General features: G+C 41.2%; 1 protein-coding gene across 2 annotated transcripts in view; it reads left to right on the top strand.

Moving 5' to 3' along the window:
- Positions 1–13,191, top strand: part of LOC149440791 (class I histocompatibility antigen, F10 alpha chain-like) — a 43,422-nt gene that overhangs the window by 16,697 nt on the left and 13,534 nt on the right. Inside the window, exons 3-5 of one of the 2 annotated variants that reach the window (XM_089658123.1) lie at positions 590–868; positions 11,240–11,518; positions 12,586–12,690. In XM_089658123.1, coding sequence (XP_089514249.1) covers positions 590–868; positions 11,240–11,518; positions 12,586–12,690 — 663 coding nt within the window. Of the gene's footprint in view, positions 1–589; positions 869–11,239; positions 11,527–12,585; positions 12,691–13,191 lie in introns of those variants that run through there. The other variant, XM_089658124.1, reaches the window with a different exon arrangement.

Here is a 13,191-nt window from a genome sequence, read left to right as displayed (position 1 = left end):
CAGCAGTGCAGTGACATGCAGTACATCCAGTGTACATGGTATATATTTCTGCAATGTTCCACACATCACGCCAGCAATGCGCTGTTAATGGGGCCCCAGAATACAATTGTTATGTACAGGATGTGTCCAGCAGTGAGCTGTGTACTCCAATGCAGAAGGCAGGTCTCCGGACTATGATGGAAGACCCTCCATGTGGGAGATCCCATCCTAGTGACCTTGGACTAACATATCATCTCTGTATATGAGGATTCCCCCTAAATACCACCTGGAAGGAGGATCCATGGGAAGTCCTCGTCTCCCTCCCGGGTCCTTCCTGTCCCTGACCTCCCCGGGCCTCACAATGGATCCCGGTCCCATCAGAGGTCATCCTAGTCCTGTACAGGAGAAGGTTTGTGGGATTTGGGATTCTCAGCTTTCCTGTATATGTGTGATGCAGAGCTGAGTGTGGGGGAGGGGCGGGCACCCTGGTGTCGGTACATTGTAGTAGGAGGTCCTCTGTATAGAGGAGATGTCCGTTCTCTTCCTGGGTTCCCGGTGTAGATTCCATCCTACCGCCACACCGGCTCACATCTCCCTCTTCTCTCTGCAGGAATCCATATCTTCCAGAGGATGGTCGGCTGTGAGCTGAGAGATGACGGCACCACTGCGGGGTATAATCAGTATGGATATGATGGGAGAGATTTCTGCTCTCTGGACACACAGAGAGGGATCTGGATCCCGACCATGAATGAGGCTCAGATCACCACACAGAGATGGAACAGTCCGGAGGAGAGAGTGGGGGAGAGATACAAGAATTATCTGGAGAATATCTGTATAGAGTTCCTGAAGAAACACATCAACAATGGGAGAGAAGATCTGGAGAGGAGAGGTGACCGCATTACATACATCATACATGTTATATCTACACACCGCACTACATACATCATACATGTTATATATACACACCGCACTACATACATCATATATGTTACATCTACACACCGCACTACATACATCATACATGTTATATATACACACCGCACTACATACATCATATATGTTACATCTACACACCGCACTACATACATCATATATGTTACATCTACACACCGCACTACATACATCATACATGTTATATATACACACCGCACTACATACATCATACATGTTATATATACACACCACACTACATACATCATATATGTTACATCTACACACCGCACTACATACATCATATATGTTACATCTACACGCCGCACTACATACATCATATATGTTACATCTACACGCCGTATATACACACCACACTACATACATCATATATGTTACATCTACACGCCATATACACACCGCACTACATACATCATATATGTTACATCTACACGCCGTATATACACACCACACTACATACATCATATATGTTACATCTACACGCCATATACACACCGCACTACATACATCATATATGTTACATCTACACACCGTATATACACACCGCACTACATACATCATATATGTTACATCTACACGCCGTATATACACACCGCACTACATACATCATATATGTTACATCTACACGCCGTATATACACACCGCACTACATATATGATATGTTATATCTACATGCCGTATATACACACCGCACTACATACATCATATATGTTACATCTACACGCCGTATATACACACCGCACTACATATATCATATATGTTATATCTACACACCGTATATACACACCGCACTACATACATCATATATGTTATATATACACACCGTATATACACACCGCACTACATACATCATATATGTTACATCTACACGCCGTATATACACACTGCACTACATACATCATATATGTTACATCCACACGCCGTATATACACACCGCACTACATACATCATATATGTTACATCCACACGCCGTATATACACACCGCACTACATACATCATATATGTTACATCCACACGCCGTATATACACACCGCACTACATACATCATATATGTTACATCCACACGCCGTATATACACACCGCACTACATACATCATATATGTTACGTCCACACGCCGTATATACACACCGCACTACATACATCATATATGTCACATCTACACGCCGTATATACACACCGCACTACATACATCATATATGTTACATCTACACACCGTATATACACACCGCACTACATACATCATATATGTTACATCTACACCCCGCATTGTATACACACTATATACTCTCTGCATACAGAACACATACTACACTGTGCAGACACGGCTCTATGTACACGGCTGTATGTAGTCACACCACATGGTATACACGCCATGCACCAGAGATATACTGTATAAGGCGTGGCTCACATCTATGCGGTTTTAGTGCGTTTTGCAGAAACACACTACAGTGGATATAACATGATTTCCTATGGGACACGTTCACATCCATGTGTTTGTCATCTGCAACGTTGTTGGGAGGGGTCAGGGACACGCGTGTTTTTGATGCGTTTTCAATGCATTTCAGGCCTGTTTCATACTAATTCAGTTTGCTTTTGTCCGTTTTGCAGCGTTTTTTACAAGTGTGTCTTTGATGCGTTTCCTGATGCATTTTGCGATTTTTGAATTTTTTTTTTGCCAACTTGTTGCTGGGCAATTTTTTATGCAATTTCTGATGCAGTTTGTGATTTTTGAAATTCTTTTGGGACCAACTTGTTCCTGGGCAGATTAGAAACATAAACCACATCAAAAGCGCGGCGCTGGTGTATTTTCTGATGCAGTTTGTGGTTTTTTAAAAAACAATTTTGGCCAACTTTTTGCTGGACAGATTAAAAACACATCAAAAACGCAATACGTGTGCGTTTTTGATGCATTTTGTAATTTTTGAAATTTTTTTAGCCAAATATTTGCTGGGCAGATTAAAAACGCGAAACGCATCAAAAATGCAGCACATGTACATTTTTGATACGTTTTCTGATGCAGTTTGTAATTTTTGGCATTTTTTTGGACCAACTTGTTGCTGGGCAGATTAAAAACACAAAACGCATCAAAAACGCAGCACTTGTGCATTTTTGATGCAATTTCTGATGCAGTTTGTGATTTTTGAATTTTTTTGGGCCAACTTGCTCCTGGGCAGATTAGAAACATAAAACGCATCAAAAAGCGCAACACTGGTGTATTTTCCTATGCGGTTTGTGGTTTTTGAAAAAAAATTTTGGCCAACTTTTTGCTGGACAGATTAAAAAACGCAATACATGTGCGTTTTTGATGCATTTTGTAATTTTTGAAATTATTTTTGCCAAATTGTTGCTGGGCAGATTAAAAATGCAAAACGCCTCAAAGACGCAGAACATGTGCGTTGTTGATACGTTTTCTGATGCAGTTTGTAATTTTTTAAATTTTTTGGGACCAACTTGTTGCTGCGCAGATTAAAAACGCAAAATGCATCAAAAATGCAGAACATGTGCGTTGTTGATACGTTTCCTGATGCAGTTTGTCATTTTTGATATTTTTTTGGACCAACTTGTTGCTGGGCAGATTAGAAATGCAAAACGCATCAAAAGTGCAACACTCGTGCACTTTTGGTGTATTTTTTGATGCGGTTTGCGATTTTTGAAAATTGTTTGGGCCAACTTGTTGTTGGGAAGATTAAAAACGCAAAACACATAAAAAATGCAACACGTGTGCAGTTTTGATGCGGTTTGCAATATTTGAATTTTTTTTTCGGCCAACTTGTTGCTGGGCAGATTAAAAACGCAAACTGCAAAAAAAACAGAACACGTGTGCGGTTTTGATGCGTTGTGTGAATGTTTGTTTTTTTTTGGCCGTGTTGCTGAGTAGATTAAAAATGCAAAATGCATCAAAAACGCAGCATGTGCATATTTGATGTGTTTTCAATGCATTTCAGGCTTTTTATACATCAATGCAGTTTGCTTTTGTCCATTTTGCAGTGTGTTTTTTGCTCGTGTGTTTTTGTCGTGTTGTTTGATGCTGTTTGCTTATTTTAATTTTTTTTTGCCCATCTTGTTGCTGGGCAGATTAAAAATGCATCAAAAATGCAACACGTATGCATTTTCTGATGCGGTTTTTGATTTTTTAAAATGTTTTTAGCCAACTTGTCTCTGGGCAGATTAAAAATGCATGTGTGTGTTTTTAATGCATTTTCAATACTTTTCAGGCCTGTTTCACACCAATGCAGTTTGTGCTTTGCTTATTTTGCAGTGTTTTTTGCATTTTCTGATGCGGTTTTGGTTTTTGAATCTTATTTTTTTGGCCAACTTGTTGCTGAGCAGATTAAAAACGCATCAAAAACACAACATGTGTGCATTTTTTATTGATTTTTTTTATGTTTTTGATTTTTGATTTTTTTTTTCACCAACTTGTTGCTGGGCAGATTTAAAACGCAAAACACATAAAAAAACGCAACACATATGCATTTTTTATGCGTTTTCTAATGCGGTTTGTGATTTATTTATTTTTTCGCCAACTTGTTGCTGGGCAGATTAAAAACGCATCCAAAACTCAACACGTGTGCGTTTTTTTATGCGTTTTCAATGCATTTCACACCAATGTAGTTTATGCTTTGCCTATTTTGCAGTGCTTTTTGCGTTTTTGCACGCATGTTTTTGACGCAGTTTGTGATTATTTATTTATTTATTTTTGCTCACTTGTTACTGGGCGGATTAAACACACAAGACCAGTGTGAAGACATACTTTGAATTTAAAGGGATGCAATTTTCTTGTGCCTTTTTTAAACAAAAAGGCGCTTGAAAGACCGCTCCGTGTGAAAGCAGCCTATTGGCTGAAAAAGTACTGAAGATAAATCCATATTCATTTATATTCATGATATTAATGAAAAATTCGAACGTAATATATATATATATATATATATATATATATATATATATATATATATATATATATATATATATATATACAGTCATGGCCGAAATTGTTGGCACCCTTGATATTTTTCCTGAAAATCAAGTATTTCACACAAAAAAGGTATTGCATTAACACATGTTTTGCTATACACATGTTTATTCCCTTTGTATGTATTGGAACAAATATAAAACAGAGGCAGAAAAGCAAATATGACATAATGTCACACAAAACCCCAAAAATGGGCTGGACAAAAGTATTGGCACCCTTAACTTAATATTTGGTTGCACACCCTTTGGAAAACATAACTGAAATCAGTCGCTTCCTATAACCATCAATAAGCTTCTGACACCTCTCACCCGGAATTTTGGACCACTCTTCCTTTGCAAACAGCTCCAGGTCTCTCTTATTGGAAGGACACCTTTTCCCAACAGCAATTTTAAGATCTCTCCACAGGTGTTCAATGGGATTTAGATCTGGGCTCATTGCTGGCCACTTCAGAACTCTCCAGCGCTTCTTTGCCATCCATTTCTGAGTGCTTTTTGACGTATGTTTGGGGTCATTGTCCTGCTGGAAGACCCAGGATCTTGGACGCAAACCCAGCTTTCTGACACTGGGCCCTACAGTGCGACCCAAAATCCTTTGGTAATCCTCAGATTTCATGATGCCTTGCACACAGTCAAGGCACCCAGTGCCAGAGGCAGCAAAACAACCCCAAAACATCATTGAACCTCCACCATATTTTACCGTAGGTACTGTGTTTTGTTCTTTGTAGGCCTCATTCCGTTTTCGGTAAACAGTAGAATGATGTGCTTTACCGAAAAGCTCTATCTTGGTCTCATCTGTCCACAAGACGTTTTCCCAGAAGGCTTTTGGCTTACTCAAGTACATTTTGGCAAACTGTAGTCTTGCTTTTTTATGTCTCTGTGTCAGCAGTGGGGTCCTCCTGGGTCTCCTGCCATAGCGTTTCATTTCATTTAAATGTCGACGGATAGTTCGCGCTGACACTGATGCTCCCTGAGCCTGCAGGACAGCTTGAATGTCTTTGGAACATGTTTGGGGCTGCTTATCCACCATCCGGACTATTCTGCGTTGCAATCTTTCATCAATTTTCCTCATCCGTCCACGACCAGGGAGATTAGCTACAGTGCCATGGGTTGCAAACTTCTTGATAATGTTGCGCACTGTGGACAAAGGCAAATCTAGTTCTCTGGAGATGGACTTGTAACCTTGAGATTGTTGATATTTTGCCACAATTTTGGTTCTCAGGTCCTCAGACAGTTCTCGTCTCCTCTTTCTGTTGTCCATGCTTAGTGTGGCACAGACAGACACACAATGCAAAGGTTAAGTGAACGTCTCTCCTTTTTATCTGCTTTCAGGTGTGATTTCTATATTGCCCACACCTGTTACTTGCCCCAGGTGAGTTTACAGGAGCATCACATGCTTGTAACATTCTTATTTATCCGCAGTTGTGAAAGGGTGCCAATACTTTTGTCCAGCCCATTTTTGGAGGTTTGTGTGACATTATGTCGAATTTGCTTTCTTTCCTCCCTTTTTTTGTTTTGTCCCAATACACACAAAGGGAATAAACATGTGTATAGCAAAACATGTGTTAATGCAATACGTTTCGTGAGAAATACATGATTTCCTGGAGAAATATCAAGGGTGCCAACAATTTCGGCCATGACTGTATATATAAATTTTTTTTTAAATAACTGTCTTTTTTGGTTTCGGCCAAATACATCCTCAATTTTTCGTTTCAGTCCAAGAATTTTCATTTCGGTGCATCACTACCACCAGCAGACCCCCACATGGGGACAAGGTGATTTGGGAGGGAAGCCCCCTATTCCAAAGCACCCCCGCATGTTGAGGGCATGTGGCCTGGTATGGTTCAGGGGTGGGGGGCTCACTCGTCCCCTCCCTTTCCTGATCTGCCTGGCTGCATGCTTGGATAAGGATGTGGCATGGACTGTATACATTGTATATTTCTCATGTGTTTTCTGATGCAGTTTGCGATTTTTTGAATTTTAGTCTTTTGGCCAATTTGTTGCTGAGCAGATAAAAAATGCAACATGTGTAAGTTTTTGATGCGTTTTCTGATGCACTTTGCGAATTTTGAATTTTTTTTCCGCCAAATTGTTGCTGGGCAGATTAAAAACGCATCAAAAATGCAGCACATGTGTGTTTTTGATGCATTTTCAATGTATTTCAGGCCTGTTTCACACCAATGCAGTTTGTGCTTTGCCTATTTTGCAGTGTTTTTTGCATTCTTGATGCATTTTTTTAATGCGGTTTGTGATTTTTGAATTTTATTTTTCTGGTTGCTGAGCAGATTAAAAACGCATCAAGAACACATTTTTGATGTGTTCTCTGATGCGGATTAGGATTTTTGAATTTTAGTTCTTTTTTGGCGAACTTGTTTCTGGGTAGATTAAAACTGCAAACCCCATCAGAAACACAACACTTGTGCATTTTTGATGCAGTTTGTGCTCCGTCCTGTCAGCAGGGATGTGCTGGATTTTGTGTCCCTGCAAAGCAAGAAATAATATCCAGCACATCCCTCAGTATTGTACACATGAACACGGGTTAGGCACACATTGAACCCTTTTATTGCCTTAGATGTTTAACCCCTTCCCAGCCAGTGTCATTAGTACCGTGTCAGTGTATATTTTTAGCACTGATCACTGGTTCCCACAAAGTGTCAGTTAGTGTCAGATTGTCCGCCGCAATATCGCAGTCCCACTATAAGTCGCTGATGGCCTCCATTACTAGTATAGAAATAAATACAAATCCCAGTATATACCCCATAGTTTGTACACTAGAACTAGAACACTAAACCAACCAATGTCAGCTTATTGGGATCTTTTTACCAGAAATATGGAGCAGAATACATTTTGGCCTAAATTCATGAAGAAATTAGATTTTTACATTTTTTTATTGGTTATATTTTATTGCAGAAAGTAAAAAATATTGGGTTTGTTTGTTTTTCTTTTTTTTGCAAAACTGTCAGTCTTATTTTGTTTATAGCACAAAAATAAAAACAAAGAGGTGATCAAATACCACCAAAAGAAAGCGCCATTTGTGGGAAAAGACATACATTTCCTTTGTGTGCAGCGTTGCATGACCGCGCAATTGTCAGCTAAAGTAACTCAGTGCCGTATATCAACAATGTCCTGGTCAGGAAGGGGGGAAATCTCCCGGAGGTGAAGTGGAGAATGAAAACGTAATCAGTGACTTACATGTAGAACAGCGGGCTCCGCTCATTACAGCGGCTGCACAGGGGCCACTCTCTGCACAGCACAACGTGCGCACACATGGAGGACGCCGCACGTGTCTGTTAGTGGTGGACATTGTATACAGAGAGAGTCATCCATGTTATGTGTCCACCTACCAGTCTGAGAGGCGGAGGATAGAGGATCCCGCAGCCAATCAGAGAAGGATGTCACAGGTAGAAGTGTCACATCTGTATATTTGCAGGGTGAGAATGTTCTTCTCATCTGTCTGATAACCCGACTCTTGTATATTACTTTGTGGATTGTGGCTGAGAATTTCCTTTGTAATGTTAGTAAATACAATGAATCTTTCTTCATTCCCAGCGACATAAACACAATGCTGTATACAGAGGTGTCCCGGCTCTAGTTCTACAATCATCTGTACCCCGTATAATAGAGAGTTATGGGGCCGTTCAGACGGGCATGTGGAGCCGTTCTGTAGATCTGCATTTAGCAGCGGAAAGAGCAGAGATGCCTCTGTGGCCGTACAGTGTCTGTGCTGATACCGCGTGTACACATACTAATGATCTTCAACCCCTCGCCCTCCAGAGGATTCCCCCCCCTCCTGACCAGGCCATTTTGTGGGATACGGCGCTGCGTTACTTTAACTGACAATTGTGCGGTCATGCAACGCTGCGCCCAAATGAAATTTACATCCTTTTTTTTCCCACAAATAGCTTTCTTTCGGTGGTATTTGATCCCCTGTGCGGGTTTTATTTTTTGGAAGGTTCACCTTCATGCATAAAATGTTTGAAGGTAAAACCCTCGAGCCTTTACAGCCACATTATGGAAATGATCTGAGCCCAGATGAGTCTATCACACCCCCAACGTTTAGCGATGGGAACGAGGGACACCTTACAACTGTGAGACACTTTCTGAAAGCTAAACGGTGCGTTTTATATACAACTATACAGATCAGACCAAAATGAGGGACAAATGAGGAGGAAAGAGGGACAGAGGGACTTTGGTCCAAATCAGGGACAGTCCCTTGAAATCAGGGACAGTGGGGAGCCATGGTCTGTATTCCAGGTTTTGGAGTCTTCCAAATACTTGTATGTGGTTGGAGAAGTGGGATTTCGGTGCGGTGTCTTGTACCAGGTAGAATGACACAATATTCCCATTAGGGTGAAGGATGTCAGATAAAAGTCGGATACCTCTGGATTCCCAGACGATGATTCCCTGGTTGTGAGAACACTGGGGTCGGCCATAAGCTGCATACACATCTACGTGTTTATAGCCGATTCCTAAGGAAACAGACAACATTTTCTACAAGGGTGACTCTGCCGCCATCTCCCTCCTGACATCCTTCATTTACAAAATGGAAAGAAGACCAGCAGAAAACTGTGGGCCAGACAGCAGCTGCATTCAGTTATATGCAGCCACTGTTCTGGTATTCTGATAGGCTGAGGCTGTGAAAATAATGACCACAGAGGGAGATTCCTCCATCCGCTCTGTATATAGCACAATTGTGCGACAATGTTAGAGTGTTACTGAACCCACAACAGTAAAATCAGTCTGTATATGCAGTAAAGCATGCTTGTTATACTCACAGTGGAACATAAGGGGTTAACCCTCCACATTGTATAAAAAGGATGTTTGATCTTGTCTTCTCTGATCCTCCCCTTCTTCCAGTGTCTCCCAAATATCTCCTGATAGAACAGAGGGATGGGAGCAGGCTGCACATGCTTAGTTTGGTGTGTATTGCTAGAGAGTTTTTTTTTTCTTGGGTGGGTGCATGTGATCAGCACAGGGCCAATCAGCACTGTCCAGACAGAGGGTCAGGGATCATGCATCCTGCTACAGTAAAATGAAAACTCCTCCTACAAGCTGTAACCTATGCCCTGCTGGACACTGATAAAGTCACAAGACTTCTCTATCTGCTGATGAGAAAGTTATTTAGCGGTTTATATTTACTAAAATATTTGCATTTCCTTGTTTTGTGTGCTGTGGGAGACCAGATATAGTGAATGCAGGGTCTGGGGAGAGCGGATATAGTGAATGCAGGGTCCGGGGAGACCGGATATAGTGAATGCAGGGTCCTGAGAGAGCGGATATAGTGAATGCAGGGTCCGGGGAGTCAGGATATAGTGAATGCAGGGTCCGGGAAGACCAGATATAGTGAATGCAGGGTCCGGGGAGGATGGATATAGTGAATGCAGGGTCCGGGGATGCCGGGTATAGTGAATGCAGGGTCCGGGGATGCCGGGTGTAGTGAATGCAGGGTCCGGGGATGCCGGGTATAGTGAATGCAGGGTCTGGGGAGACCAGATATAGTGAATGCAGGGTCTGGGGAGACCGGATATAGTGAATGCAGGGTCCGGGGAGACCAGATATAGTGAATGCAGGGTCTGGAGAGACCAGATATAGTGAATGCAGGGTCTGGGGAGACCAGATATAGTGAATGCAGGGTCCGGGGAGACCGGATATAGTGAATGCAGGGCCCTGGGAGACCGGATATAGTGAATATAGTGAATGCAGGGTCCGGGGAGACCAGATATAGTGAATGCAGGGTCCGGGGAGACCGGATATAGTGAATGCAGGGTCCGGGGAGACCGGATATAGTGAATGCAGGGTCCTGGGAGACCGGATATAGTGAATGCAGGGTCCGGGGAGACCGGATATAGTGAATGCAGGGTCCGGGGAGACCAGATATAGTGAATGCAGGGTCTGGGGTTTAGTAACACTTTAAGCAGGAAGCACAGCTGTCACATGTAATGGACAAATAGGTTTGATGTATATAAACAATTGTGACTACAAGTACCAGTTAGATTACTTCTTTGTAAATAATAATTCCAGTAGATGATGTCACATGCTGCTTCCTATACCATTCAGTCTCCTTTATCCATTACATACATTCACTTGTCACACCTTCACACTGATGACTGTATGAAGAAAGGAATCGGTTGTAGAGGCTTTTAAACAATTTATACAGAATTGTATTGCACAGGTGTGATTGTTTTTTATCCTTTTCACTGTACGGTTTGCTACTATCATCCTAATTTACACGGATCTATCCCAGGGAAGTAACAATTTTATATAATTTTCATATGAAACTCATCAGAACATGACCTCCTGTACAACCAGCAGAATGATATTTTTCTCTTTCTCTCTCTCAGTGCGTCCAGAGGTGAAGGTGTGGGGCCGTCGTCAGTCGGATGATGTGACCAGACTTCATTGCCTGGTGTACGGGTTTCACCCCCGACCTGTGGATGTGAAGTGGATGAGGAATGGGGAGGACCATGTTCCTTCAGATGAAATGACTCCAATTCTCCCCCATCCTGATGGCACCTATCAGATCAGAGTCAGTGTGGAAGTGCCAACCAAGGAGGGAGACACTTACTTCTGTCATGTGGACCACAGCAGTCTGGGGGATGAGACTCTCAGTGTGAAATGGGGTGAGTGATATCTACAGAGAATACATGACACCTGGAAGAGTGGAGGAAGAGTGCAACTGAAAGTGTTTGTTATTCCATGTGACATCAATTTTCTATGAAATTCTAATATTTAAAAATCAATGACATTTCATCTCCACACAGAGCCGTCCCACTCCCTTCCCAGTAATACTTGCAGATATAGACATTTTGTATCCTTAGGTGTGCTAACTCATGGCAAGCAATCAGAGTCTATCCTATAATAGTCTGACTTTAGCAGAGTATATTTTGATTGGTTGCTATAAGTTACTGCACTTGAAGCAGAACTATAGTAATTTTCTAAAAATTGCAAAGTGGAAGGTTTTATATTGCAGATGAGACATGGTGTCTGTGTATTAAAAAAAATATCATGTAGATGTCTTAAGTATTCACTCATGCATAACAAATGATCAAAGTATTGTCTGTAATATTATTATCTCCTATGATCATCAGCTCCATCTACTGGCCATAATGTGGTATTTCTCAGAAATGGCTCAATAATAACAAATATGAATTATGGCCACTAGATGGAGCTGATGATCATAGGGAATAATTATACCACAAACAATACACTGATCATTCCTTGTACCGGGGTGAATGCTTAAGACAGCCACACAGCAATTTGTTTTATACATAGACCACATAGTGTGTCTCTTCTGCATAAAAGTTTCCTACCTTTCTGTCTTCTACGTTTGTGTGTACACTCTGTCTTTGTCTATACACATCACACAGCTCTGTGTAGGAGGTGATCGGGAAATGTCTGCCTTCTCTTCACTCATTTCATGGCAGCTTACCTTTCCTATATTTGTAATAAACATGAATTGAAACCTCTCTAATAATTCAGCTTGTAATTTGTATTTACTACAACGTAGTTCCTTAAACCAATTTTACTTTTTCAAAAATGACATTTACACATTCTTCTATTTATAGTGCAGGAATAATGTATTTAAAGGTGGTCGGTACTTTTCAGAATTTTGTAAACTCAACACTGTAGATCCCAGTATGCCAAAGTCTCTAATATCTCACATTCTCTGTATGTTTATCTCTGTCAGATCCACCAAGCAATGGCCTCTCAGTCGGAGTGATCATTGGTGTCATTGTTGGGATCCTTGCTCTTCTTGCTGCTGTCATCGGAGTCGCAGTTGTTTTTTGGATGAGTAAGTATAAGGATTAAGAAATAATTTTTGTTATTGGTACACTGACAATGGATTTTATTCGTTTTTTATTGAGTTTCATAGTGACACACAATATACTCCCAGTATACCTCGTACAGTTAGTACTTTCCAGATTCATTAGAATCGCCATTACAATAAATTATTCATTTAAACAGCCTGAAAGACAAATATAACATACATATCACAATAGGTGTCAGGGGGTGTAGTCTCTGTTTATATACCATCTCAGCACACACAGTGTCAGGGCTCCAGGGTGTGACCAGAGGTATGTGACTGAAGCAGGGAAACGCAGACTTCAGATATGTTATAAACAATATAATTTATTAACACTAACAATACAAACATAAACGCAGTGCAATACTAAAACATAACACAGTGCAAACAAACCCAACCAACCACCCACAGATAACAGTACATACAATGCAAGCGTCGTCAGGCAGGCCGGGTCAATATCAATCGGGCAGGTAGGTACAGGGGGAGCAA

This window comes from Staurois parvus, unplaced genomic scaffold, assembly GCF_062004578.1.
Source record: "Staurois parvus isolate SC_StPar_1 unplaced genomic scaffold, SC_StPar_1.0 ptg001052l, whole genome shotgun sequence".
Lineage (NCBI taxonomy): Eukaryota > Metazoa > Chordata > Amphibia > Anura > Ranidae > Staurois > Staurois parvus.
Note: the sequence above shows the minus strand (reverse complement) of the source record. Positions and strands in the feature narration are given on the sequence as shown.